Genomic DNA, 12,844 nt, shown 5'->3' on the forward strand with positions numbered 1-12,844 from the left:
TCTGCCCAAATATTATTATTATTGTACCAGTGGAGGCTCCTCAGAGGAGGAAGGGAGGACCATCCTCCTCGTTGAATTTCATAAAAATAAAAATTGTAAAACATTAAAAAAGTTATCCTTTTTAGATAACTATACTAAATATAATCACATGTCACCAAATAATTGATTAAAACAGACTATTTTGTAATGAAGGTCTACAGTAGCCTCAACAGCACTCTGTAGGGTAGCGCCATGGTGTAGCCAGAGGACAGCTAGCTTCCGTCCTCCTCTGGGTACATTGACTTCAATACAAAACCTAGGAAGGTTATGGTTCTCACCCCCTTCCATAGACTTACACAGTAATTATGACAACTTCCAGAGAAAGTCCTCCAACCTATCAGAGCTCTTGCAGCATGAACTGACATGTTGTCCACCCAACCAAAGGATCAGAGAATATATCTAGTACTGAAAGCATAAGCTACAGCTAGCTAGCACTGCAGTGCATAAAATATGGTGAGTAGTTGACTCAAAGAGAGAGAAAGACAATAGTTGAACAGTTTTGAACAAATACATTTCTTCCAAAATGAAGGAGAAGCAAGAGAGAGAGAGAGAGAGATTGTAATTTTTTTTTCACTTTCTTAGCTAGCAAATGCTTAGCTAGTTTAGCTTACTCAAAACACCCTGCTCAAACAGAGGGATGCTATGTTAGCTAGCTGGATATGACTATCCAACACAACACCGGAACTCTTCCAAGTCAAGGTAAGCTTTTGGTTTGACTAATTTATTGCCACTGGGGCCCGCCACTGTAACTTTACTGCATGACTGTAGCGGGTTTACTAACGCATTAGTTCTATTTGCTATGTTAACTATGACGTTACTTTAGCTAATATGGTGACAATGATAGGCTATGTGTAGCAGTTATGATATGGTTTGGCTTGGAAAGGTTTTTTCCGCCTGGTCACATACAGCTGATGTGTTGTGCATTGAAGTCCACAAGCAAAGGGACAAGGTGAGAGGAGAGCGCATAGATGCGAGAACGAATACAACGTGGCTACTATGAAAGTATACTGTGTTTACGCTTGATCAGGGGTGTATTCATTCCGCCAATTCTGTTGAAAAAAAATTCTTAAACAGAAGCAAACGGAACAAAGCGGGATGAACAAACCTGGATTTGTCCAATAGAAACTCTTGTTTGCAACTGTTGGACTAATGATTACACCCTATTTTAGCTAGATGCAGGCAAGAGTGTGCAAGGCGGTATATAATGTGTCACTGTCTATCCATGTGTCACTGTCTGTCACCTCAAGATGTTCTCTCTACCTGTGTGCACCTACATTGTAATCTTTCATTCATAGGCTAGGTCGTAGCAACCTCATGATGGGTATAGGGAACATTTGAGCATCATGTAGTAGCCTAAACCTATCGCTGTTACATTGAACTGGGTGAATGGAATATGAATGACAGTCATCCAATATGCTGTAATAGAATTAAGGCCTGCTCATGAAAAAACGAATATGTGCTTAAATGGCACTGACCGCCACTGTGTTGTACTATACTGTACTGGACTATATTGTACTTTACAACCTACTGTCTAGTCTGCTGCTGGATGAGAGGGATTATTATTATGAGTGACCACCTACTGGGTGTTCAACCTTCACACTAACCCTCATAGAGAACCACTGCACACAAACAAGTGAAGGCCCTGTGCACAGCAGTGCATCTTGTTCAAGGTGCTGCTTCTGGCAGAAACAACTGGGTGTAAAAATCGCACACTTTAAAAATTGCGCTGTGCAGAATAGCACATACAAACAGAACTTTCTGTCCAGTCTATAAACAACAATGGCATACTGATTCAAACATGCTCTCTCGCTGTGTGGGAGAAAGTTCCAATCTGGTTATTGGTTTTCATTGAATAGTGCCTTTAAAGCATTTGAAGTATTCAGTGTCTCATGGTAGGAGTGCTGATCTAGGTTCAGTTTTGCCCTTTCATAATGAATAAGAAAGATCAGCACTCCTACTCTGAGAAGCTTTTTGGCATACAGGCCCAGACCTAGACCCACTGCATCAAGACCATGAGACCAAGGCTGCATTTATGTGGTCTTGAGTTGTCTCAAGACTAAGACCACAAGATATCTTACTTGTCTACTTCACATTTTAAAGGTTGAGTAAGTAAGAATTTTGTTCACAAATGTACCAAAATGTGTATTATATGTAAATAGTTTATGATTAGTGAATGCCATAATGTAGTTATTTGGTTAGATACTTCTCCCTATTAGCTGAAATCTTATGTTTTCAAAGCCATTTTAGCTGTCGCGCTAGCTGTTCTGTCTGAACCGATTCACAAATCATGGGAATTTGTTGCGTAATCCAGACGTTGACTCCCTCCGAGGCATGTGTTGCTAGGCAACCCCCCTGCACTTGCTGGCGTAGGCCTGCTCCCTCCATGGCTAAAGCCAGTGTGAGAAACATGCTAACAAACGTTTGTGCTATGAAACTAAATAAATACTGCACTCTGACCCACAAAACTGTAAGCAAGGAAAGTGAACTTTAAAACGTGATGTAGTTTTATTGGAATTTGCAGCGGTTGTTGGTAAGAAATGAATCTGCTAGCTTCTGACATGACGTACTGCATCTTTAAGTCTATATTGAAAAAATATATATAATTTGTTTTATAGGAACTTACTTCCATCTGTATCCTCTGTGTCTTCAGGGAGGAGGTCCACCTCTTCACTCTTCTCATCTAAAGGGGGCTCCTGTGATGGCATGACTGGATCCTGCCAAGAGAAGCCACACATGGTTTTGAGGCTGCCAAAGAGTATCAAACAAATCATGACTAGATCCTTGGAAACACTGGGAAGAAGGGTATTTATTTTAAGAGGTGTACCATGTTGATAAACATCTTAGGCACATAGATGTATCTTTTCAACAAAAGACCACAGAAGTTGAGAAGTCTGGATATGTCTCGCAAACAAAGCACTTATAACTAATTTTATGTGGTTCTAACCATGAAGATCACCTCGCTATCTAATCAACAGGGAAATCCCAGGTGCCATTTCAAATAGGATCAAAATGTTTGTGGATAGAGCATCGTCAGATTAAATGAAAGGAAACAGCAGCATAGAGATCTACTAGACTGGACATTGGTTGACTATTGCCCTGGGTTTTCGGCACCGGGTTTGCTTTAGTCTAAATGCCAAATGGGCTGATAGCAAGGACCCCTTTGATTCTGTATGTTAGCCGTCTGTCACTAGAGATCAATCTCATGATGTCTCAGTATACTGTACACTACAGTATGGGTGCATCCCAAATGGCACCCTATTCCCTATATAGTGCACTTCTTTTGAACAGGGCCCAGCTCGGGTCAAAAGTAGTGCATTACATAGGGAATAGGGTGCCATTTTAGATGCAGCCTATATCTAAAGATAGTGGATGTGAAACTCGCCCGTAGCATGTTAGCTGGAGTATATTGAGAACTTAAGCAAACTGTTTCTCATGAAAGGACAGACCAGTCTTGCTCTGTTGACAAAGGTGGTTGGCTTTGAGTTATATATGTGTCGTGCAAAAGGGTTAATTGCTAGTTTGATTCACGCTCGGGCAGAACAGAATTCACTCTGTTACAAATATACACCAGTACTTCAAATAGTAATGTTTAATTTAGATTTGTGCATAATTCCCCATTTTATTATTGAATGTATTGACTATCTATCTTGTTATTTTACTAGAAAGTTGAATAATTCAAATGCAAAACTTAGTTTCACCCTAAAGCAGTTCACCCCATTCATTCAGACATTCACTGAAGTTTGTGAAGTGTCTATGTAGTGCTTATGAAGACTGTGAATGCTCTATAAATCCCTTATAAGCACACCATTATGCCGTTTGCACTGCCGTTTGTAAAGTGTCTATGTAGTGCTTATGAAGGCTTCATGAATAATATGTCATTCCATGTTTTAACATGACGGATTGGGCAGAGTACTGATCAATCCGTCATGAGATTCTATATCTATGGTACTCACCATATGCCTTTGGCAGGTCAGAGGGACAAGTGTGTGACAGCGCTTATGGACCAGTAGTTTGCAGTTGATACACTTGTATCCCTGCCTCCCCAGCCCCCATATCCTTTCACTGCAGTGGCCACAGTACGCTTTCTGTTGGGGACAGACAGAGACAATTGGGAGACAGGGATTGTTACACTAACTATCAGTCTGAGGTCATGACAATGGGTTGACACTATCGCAGTCATTGATCAAGAATCAATGGACAACAGGCAAGGCAGACACGTGAAGGAGATAATGATAGATGCAGGGTGGTGGAGTTAGGCCTATACGGCATCTTACATCAACTGGGAGCATGTTTGTCTTCCCTTTAACTAACCGACAAAGCAATCTAATACATTAACAAATTTTGTTACCATTGGCTTTACATTTCACAGGTATACAGTGGGGAAAAAAAGTATTTAGTCAGCCACCAATTGTGCAAGTTCTCCCACTTAAAAAGATGAGAGAGGCCTGTAATTTTCATCATAGGTACACGTCAACTATGACAGACAAACTGAGATTTTTTTTCTCCAGAAATCACATTGTAGGATTTTTTATGAATTTACTTGCAAATTATGGTGGAAAATAAGTATTTGGTCAATAACAAAAGTTTCTCAATACTTTGTTATATACCCTTTGTTGGCAATGACACAGGTCAAACGTTTTCTGTAAGTCTTCACAAGGTTTTCACACACTGTTGCTGGTATTTTGGCCCATTCCTCCATGCAGATCTCCTCTAGAGCAATGATGTTTTGGGGCTGTCGCTGGGCAACACAGACTTTCAACTCCCTCCAAAGATTTTGGGTTGAGGGTTGAGATCTGGAGACTGGCTAGGCCACTCCAGGACCTTGAAATGCTTCTTACGAAGCCACTCCTTCGTTGCCCGGGCGGTGTGTTTGGGATCATTGTCATGCTGAAAGACCCAGCCACGTTTCATCTTCAATGCCCTTGCTGATGGAAGGAGGTTTTCACTCAAAATCTCACGATACATGGCCCCATTCATTCTTTCCTTTACACGGATCAGTCGTCCTGGTCCCTTTGCAGAAAAACAGCCCCAAAGAATGATGTTTCCACCCCCATGCTTCACAGTAGGTATGGTGTTCTTTGGATGCAACTCAGCATTCTTTGTCCTCCAAACACGACGAGTTGAGTTTTTACCAAAAAGTTCTATTTTGGTTTCATCTGACCATATGACATTCTCCCAATCCTCTTCTGGATCATCCAAATGCACTCTAGCAAACTTCAGACGGGCCTGGACATGTACTGGCTTAAGCAGGGGGACACGTCTGGCACTGCAGGATTTGAGTCCCTGGCGGCGTAGTGTGTTACTGATGGTAGGCTTTGTTACTTTGGTCCCAGCTCTCTGCAGGTCATTCACTAGGTCCCCCCGTGTGGTTCTGGGATTTTTGCTCACCGTTCTTGTGATCATTTTGACCCCACGGGGTGAGATCTTGCATGGAGCCCCAGATCGAGGGAGATTATCAGTGGTCTTGTATGTCTTCCATTTCCTAATAATTTCTTCAAACCAAGCTGCTTACCTATTGCAGATTCAGTCTTCCCAGCCTGGTGCAGGTCTACAATTTTGTTTCTGGTGTCCTTTGACAGCTCTTTGGTCTTGGCCACAGTGGAGTTTGGAGTGTGACTGTTTGAGGTTGTGGACAGGTGTCTTTTATACTGATAACAAGTTCAAACAGGTGCCATTAATACAGGTAACGAGTGGAGGACAGAGGAGCCTCTTAAAGAAGAAGTTACAGGTCTGTGAGAGCCAGAAATCTTGCTTGTTTGTAGGTGACCAAATACTTATTTTCCACCATAATTTGCAAATAAATTCATAAAAAATCCTACAATGTGATTTTCTGGAGAAAAAAAATCTCAATTTGTCTGTCATAGTTGACGTGTACCTATGATGAAAATTACAGGCCTCTCTCATCTTTTTAAGTGGGAGAACTTGCACAATTGGTGGCTGACTAAATACTTTTTTTCCCCACTGTATATGCCATTTAACAGCCGCTTTTAGTTAGTGTAACTCAGACTGATAACAATCCCTGTCTCCCAATTTTATCCAAAGCGACTTAGTGTGTGCATACATTTTCTTATGGGTGCCCCAGTGGGAATCGAACCCACACTGTTTTGTCTGGCCCAGAGGCTATTAAGCTTATAACATCTGTCATCCAGTTCACATCAGAACCTGGACACTTGCCTGTGGTAGACGTTATGTCTACCACAGGCATATTGACAAACACATTGGGAGCCAGTTGTTTACTAACAGTCTGAGAAGAGTGGCACCACAGTGCAATGAGTTCTGAAGTTAAAAGCGTCGTTGCCATGGAAACACAATGCAGAGGAACTTCAAAGCTTAGCTACCCGTACCCCACCACTCCCCAGCCCAAACTGACTCAATAGAGAGACAGAAAGAGAGAGAGAGAGAGATTGAGGCAGAGACAGCGTTTGAGCGGGAGAAAGAGAGTGGCAGAGGTTTGGGCGAATCATAAATAAATCAAGACAAAATCAGTTTTCCCTCTCCGCTCAGCGCAGACAAGGGAGTAATTAAGGCGCTTGTTGTGAGGTGAGAAACTTTGAAAACAGACTTTCCACGCTCCCCGTCAAGACTTTGGGGAGCGCATTTCAATAGCAGAGGATACACGAGGGGCCATAACATATTCCCTTTGTCCTTTAAAAGAGCCACAAGATGTTCAGAGTCTTCTTTTACTCACTAGCTGTGTTCGATGTTCCAAAGACACTAACAAAAGGTAGATTAGGAAGGAGGAAATACTGAGGGACTAAAAACGTAAGATGTTAGGCCTACAAAACAAACATATTTGGTCTTCTTGACTAGAAACGTGCTTAATTTGGACAGTTGTGATTTACCACAATTTAGGAGTCACTTAATGCAGTCTTTTTAATTTACAATTTTAAATCATCTCTTTATGTCTAATAAATCACTGTGTGTTTATTTTTTATAAATTATTTCCCTGAGCCTCCTTGGGTCACTGAAATGCTCAGTCAGACTGTACTGGTGTGGGGATACAAATTTCAAACATTTACATATAGCCCTGATTGGCTGATAAGAATAATCTAGAGCCCACCCCCTTACCACTTCAACAACAACAAAGGCACATGGTATTCAACCTGTCAGCTGGAGCTGGACCCTGAAAGCTACGAACTTCCACAAGTGAGTAGGCTACTTTATTTTGTCATCAAAACAAAAGGCATGCATAATGCATGCTTAATTTTCTATATCATTGTTATTATGTTTTCAATAGGTCAACAGAAGATGCAGGACCAGAACAGCCTGTTTGCATGGTGGACCATCCTAGCCTATACCCTGTCTGCCGTCTATTCATTGCAGAATGCCATGATTATCTACAGGGCAGACTATATGGTATAATCTTTAGGATCATCTCAAAGTTTATTTCATCATTTTACAAAATAGACTTTGATGATACTGGATTTATAACTTATTTAAAAATGTCTAATGAGAAGACACTCTTGAATGACACATTTCTGAATGTTTTCTGCTGTTGAAAGTGAATAAAGAAACCAGACTGCAATGAAAGGTTGTCTTTCTTCATAAATTATTTTGTCAGTTATTACATAACATAATAAACAGATCGTAAACAAGGTTCTGATGAAAGTCTAAATCACGGCATGTAAGTGTCTTTTCAACTTATTGTTTTGCATGTGCTCAAGCTCTGGAAGGTGTTCCTGTGAGAGGAAAACAGATCATGGTGAAAGTAAGAGTGTGTTTACTAAACATAATCAGATAGCAGGTATAGAGCAGCAACAAAGTAGTCATTGATGGTATGAATTACAAAAAAGGAGTGGTTTTATTGACATTGTCATCACCAGCTTTCTCGAACACTGACTTTACTATACACAACTATAATCTCATCCGTGACAGGAAAGGTGGAAGACAGTATTGCACACACCCAATTACACTTAGCTTCCCAACAATAACTTGTTTGGCGGAATCTGTTGTGATATGTGATGGTTGGGGTGAAAATCTACTGGGGAATAGATCTCCAGGAGAATGGTTAGTGACCACTGCCCCTACACACACTACAAATGTGTCTTCAAATAGTCACACCGTCAATCACAGATAGACTCATAGCCCCTACCCATTGACAATTCGGTTATAAGGTCTAAAATAACTAATATATATATAACTTTTGTGCCCATAGCAGAACAATCTTGGGTCTATATTTTACTAATGCTCAGTACATGTAGTGGCTAAACCATGCCCTTTGACAGACTTTGTAGAATTTGTCAATGGACAGGGGCTACTCGTCTATCTGTGATTGGCTGTATTACCAATAGAAGAAATTGGTATTCATTACAGGTATCTGGCCTATAAGAGCTTTGTCAGTTGGGGCTGGGACTATCTGGGCCATAGGAACAGAGTGGTGCTACAGCCTGCGTAGTCCTTTGCATCCACCAGGAGTTCCAAGATGCCAAGGGAACACATCCTGGATGGGTTTGGGAGCTTGTCTGCAGAAAGAAATGAACAGACAAACAAAATATGAGCTGCAATACATCTGAACTACTTTCATATCCATACCATAATTTGCTAGATTAAAACGGAATATTCACTGCCCTCTTACACTTTACCCTATGATTATAGAATGTGGTGACATAAAAATAGTTATTGGTAAGTGGTAACCCAATCAGCAGCCAACATTAACTTTTTTATTTGGGGCTATGACAGTCTGTTATTATAAATCAGTCTGACAGTACTTTGACAGTATTTCATTCTGAAGGAAGTATGGTTTGAAGTGACTGAAATGATTCAGAAAGGTATTGGGAAGTGATAAGAAGATCACCAGGCAATAATTGTGTATGATCTTCTGTGTAGAAAATAACAATTGCTTTCGATAATAATAATATGCCATTTAGCAGACGCTTTTATCCAAAGCGACTTACAGTCATGCGTGCATAATTTTATTTTTTTTGTGTATGGGTGGTCCCGGGGATCGAACCCACTACCTTGGCGTTACAAGCGCCGTGCTCTACCAGCTGAGCTACAGAGGACCACAAAGTGTAGTGGTGCTTTTCCCCCCAGTCTGATTATGCCTGGTCCTGTCTGCTCTAATGAGCCCTGAACAGCTTGTGAGCAGCTCGTGTTCCTGAGAATCTTAGCTTTCAGGAATGGGGTCATAATACAGTAGCTCCAACCGTTCAAAAGTTAGAGCCACATTTACAGGAGAAAAACAGAAAGCACTCTGTTTATCACAACCGCATTCTATGAACTGTTCTATGAACTTAGAGGCACATTTTTATTTTATTCAGAGCTTGTCTCGTGAACCCATTTTCAAATCAGGCGAACCCTTTGGGGAACGCAGCGGGGAAGTCAGGTTGCCTCACACAATGTAAACTGTAAAACGTCCAGCCTACACTTTCCGTGGGGATCCAGTTAGCAAAGTAGCTAGGTAGCTTCGACCCCAATATATTGATGTGACATACATTTACTTAGGTACCTATACATAATAAAGCAATGTCAGAATTGCAGAAAGCTCAATGTCACGTCAGAATCCTAGCTAATTGCCATCGAAGTTAGATAACTAGCTACCTACAAGCTAACTTTAGCTAGCTGAATCACAGACATAGGAGAAAAGTGTAGCTGGCTATGCGAGAACGTTGTTTACATTGTGGGAGGCAATGTCTGCCTACTAGGCCCTAGGGCAGCGTTTCCCCTTTACAATTCTGACATTACGTTTTATGTAGCTAGCTACAGGTACATATGTAAATATAAATGTCAGGTCAGTAACTAGCAGCAGCGCCACAATATCATGTCCTTTACTTTTAATAATAATAGTTAGCTAGAATAATAACTAGAGACTTACTTCTTGAAAGGTTACTGCTGGTTGCCGCCTGCCACGGCCGGATGCAAGATGTATGGGACAGAACCTTCATGGAGATTGTGGGGATCTAGATGTGATGACTAGCTTAGAAAGAATGCATTAATGATTAAACATAAAAGGTTTGTACTGTACTGCTATAAATTGTTTCACATAACAAGCTGTGATTCATGTGAGGAATGTTAGGGAGTAGGGTGAGACAGACTTGTATTTCTCACAGACACATACACACTGCCTCTTTGTTAAACCATCATACTCAAGGACATGTGTACTGCAAAAAGGTGCTGACTCTACAGGGTGTGATGATAACAACTTATGCCTGGCAACAGTGTGCAACGGTAAAGCGCCAAGGGCCTGGGACCAGCCTGTGCGCCAACGATTGGCTGAGTAAGTCTAAACCACGCTCAGTCTCTACTCTGATTGGCCAGCAGTGAGCGGGAACTATCTCTGTCAGAGTATTTGAAGAAGAACTCAGAACAATGGATCAGTTCTCTGAGTGCCCTGCGTGGTATTCCAGTGGACCCGTATATACGAACATCATATTTACCATTGAAGTGGTTTGCATTAATTAAAATACTAGTCTATTTTAGAAGACGTGTATTGACCTCTTTTGTTCCTAATACCAGATTTGAATTGACGCAACTTAACAAGATTGAAAGCTGCAAATCCACTGGCTAGTGTAACTGTAGCTAGCTACCTTGTGGAAGTGTGTAGTGCATATGCCAAATCAGACGAAGTGATTGTTCTGATGGAAGACAGTGCAAATAAACAATTACATTTATATTTACATCATTTAGCAGACGCTCTTATCCAGAGCGACTTACAAATTGGTGCATTCAACTCAATTACTGCTTTGCAGCCATCTACTGCTCAACCTCTTGCTTTTGGCCGTGCATAACTACCTACATACCTATCCTGTTTATGTCAACATGAGGAGTACCAATTTGACCGGGCGGGACCAGCAGCAGTAGGAGGAGATATGCAGGCCGCCGGGTGTCGTAATGCGGCAGGCCAAAAAACACCAACCCACCTGAACAGACTGAAATTCCAGGATTTATTTTTCAAACAGCTCTTACACAAAACGGGCATTATCATCATTTTCACAATTTTAGAGTGTTATTTCGACCTCAAAGTGTGCAAATACACATTTTGAACTGCACTGGGCCTTTAAAGCACTTACTGTTAGGTAAGGAGGGAATCAGTGAGTGAATCAGTTCCTAAAAGCCTGGAGTTTAAATCATCCTCTCCACACAGTTCAGGACTTGGCCTTCTCTCAGCCAGCATGCTGAAACATATACCCCAAGTGGTCACTACTACTACTACTCTCGTCTGTTCTTCCCTGATGGGACAGTAAATTATCCCAGCAAGTATCTAGGGGGGTGGATAGGGTGCCATTTGGGATGCAGCTCCTGTATGAGCCAGCTCACTGTCAGCTCCAAAATGGTTAATACATCTCTTCCCACTGGCTGGCCTTTGCTGGGCCATAATGCTGCTAAGCGCTAGGAGAGCACTAGGGAAGCAATGTGGAACGAGCCCTATTTAAAGTGCATTAGCTCGGCATGCGGTTGGCCCTGAGTCATAGTGGTGAAATCAACCTCACAGAGACAAATTCCCCACTGCTCTGTTAGATAACAGACATTATATAGCCATCCCAGTCTGGGATATTTACATGGGATATTCAGTTGTGTTTTGCTCATGTTCACACATAAAAGGTTGCTAACAATGCAACAAAAATCTACTTTGTGCTATTGACCGCAACAAGTGGACACCCCTTCTGTAAGTCAGCTGCGTTCTATATCCACAGCGTGCTAAAGAAGCTACAAACTAGACAGTAGCTCCAGTCAGTCATCTCCCTAATGGAGCGCTAGCTCATAGCTAAGAACTCTAATGGCAGGAATACAACATTCTGATACATTACCTGCACCACAGCTACTAAAGGCACCCCATTATGTCTAATGGTAGGCATTCACAAAGCATCTTTCTCCTGTACAACAGAGGGAAGAGATGGAGATGGGGGAGGGGGGGGTAAGATGGAAATGGAGAGAGGAATGGAGAGAGAGAGAGAAGAGAGGGACAGCAAGGGAGAGGGATAAAGAGAGGGATGGGTGGTGTGAGGGATTGAGAGAGGGAGGGAGAGAGAGCAGTTGAGAGAGGGAGGGATGAAGAGAGATGGGAAAAGAATAGGGTGGAGAGGAGAAACCTGACCTACTTCTGCTAGATGACTTGTTTATACTGTATAGAGGAGTGGGATAGAAAGAGGGATGATAGAGTGAAGGAGGGATGATAGAGGGATGATAGAGTGAATGAGGGATGATAGAGGGATGATAGAGTGAAGGAGGGATGATAGAGGGATGATAGAGTGAAGGAGGGATGATAGAGTGAAGGAGGGATGATAGAGGGATGATAGAGTGAAGGAGGGATGATAGAGGGATGATAGAGTGAAGGAGGGATGATAGAGGGATGATAGAGTGAAGGAGGGATGGTGAGAGGCATGTAGAGGAGACACGTTGGAGAAAGACTGCACCAACCAAGACTTACTGTAAAACCATGTGCCTTGGCAACGATCGTGCACATAGTGGCACACAGGTGACATCATAGTGACACAGCTATCAACCTTAGACAAGCAATTTGGGTAGCCAACATTTGATGTAGCCACAATAACATGGCTGACAAATTATTGTACATAGAGGAAATACAGGACAGATTATAGAAGTTTATAAAAATAGAACGTCTTCCAAAACTACACCAGTCTAATGTCTAAGCAAATAACCATGGCTCCAACATAACATTCAGTCTCTTCCAGTGCATCAGCGAGGGAGATGGGCTGCCTAATGGAGGTCTATTGGAATGAGGAGACTACAGTACAGTGCTGAGTTGGCAGATCAGAGCTCTCAGTCTGGTCTAGACGTCCACCAGTAGACAACAGCACCCAAGGGAGACGTTATTACCCCCTTAGCACTGTTATTAACCCCCGTC

General features: G+C 41.9%; 1 protein-coding gene across 2 annotated transcripts in view; it reads right to left on the minus strand.

Moving 5' to 3' along the window:
* prkcz (protein kinase C, zeta) overlaps positions 1-12,844 on the minus strand; it is a 159,069-nt gene that overhangs the window by 52,226 nt on the left and 93,999 nt on the right. For both annotated transcript variants that reach the window (XM_041856855.2, XM_041856856.2), the window contains 2 exons: positions 3,993-4,124; positions 2,663-2,753 (listed from right to left, as the gene is read on the minus strand). In XM_041856855.2, the coding sequence (XP_041712789.1) occupies positions 2,663-2,753; positions 3,993-4,124 (223 nt within the window). The remainder of the gene's footprint in view (positions 1-2,662; positions 2,754-3,992; positions 4,125-12,844) is intronic.

Source organism: Coregonus clupeaformis, chromosome 30 (genome assembly GCF_020615455.1).
Source record: "Coregonus clupeaformis isolate EN_2021a chromosome 30, ASM2061545v1, whole genome shotgun sequence".
Lineage (NCBI taxonomy): Eukaryota > Metazoa > Chordata > Actinopteri > Salmoniformes > Salmonidae > Coregonus > Coregonus clupeaformis.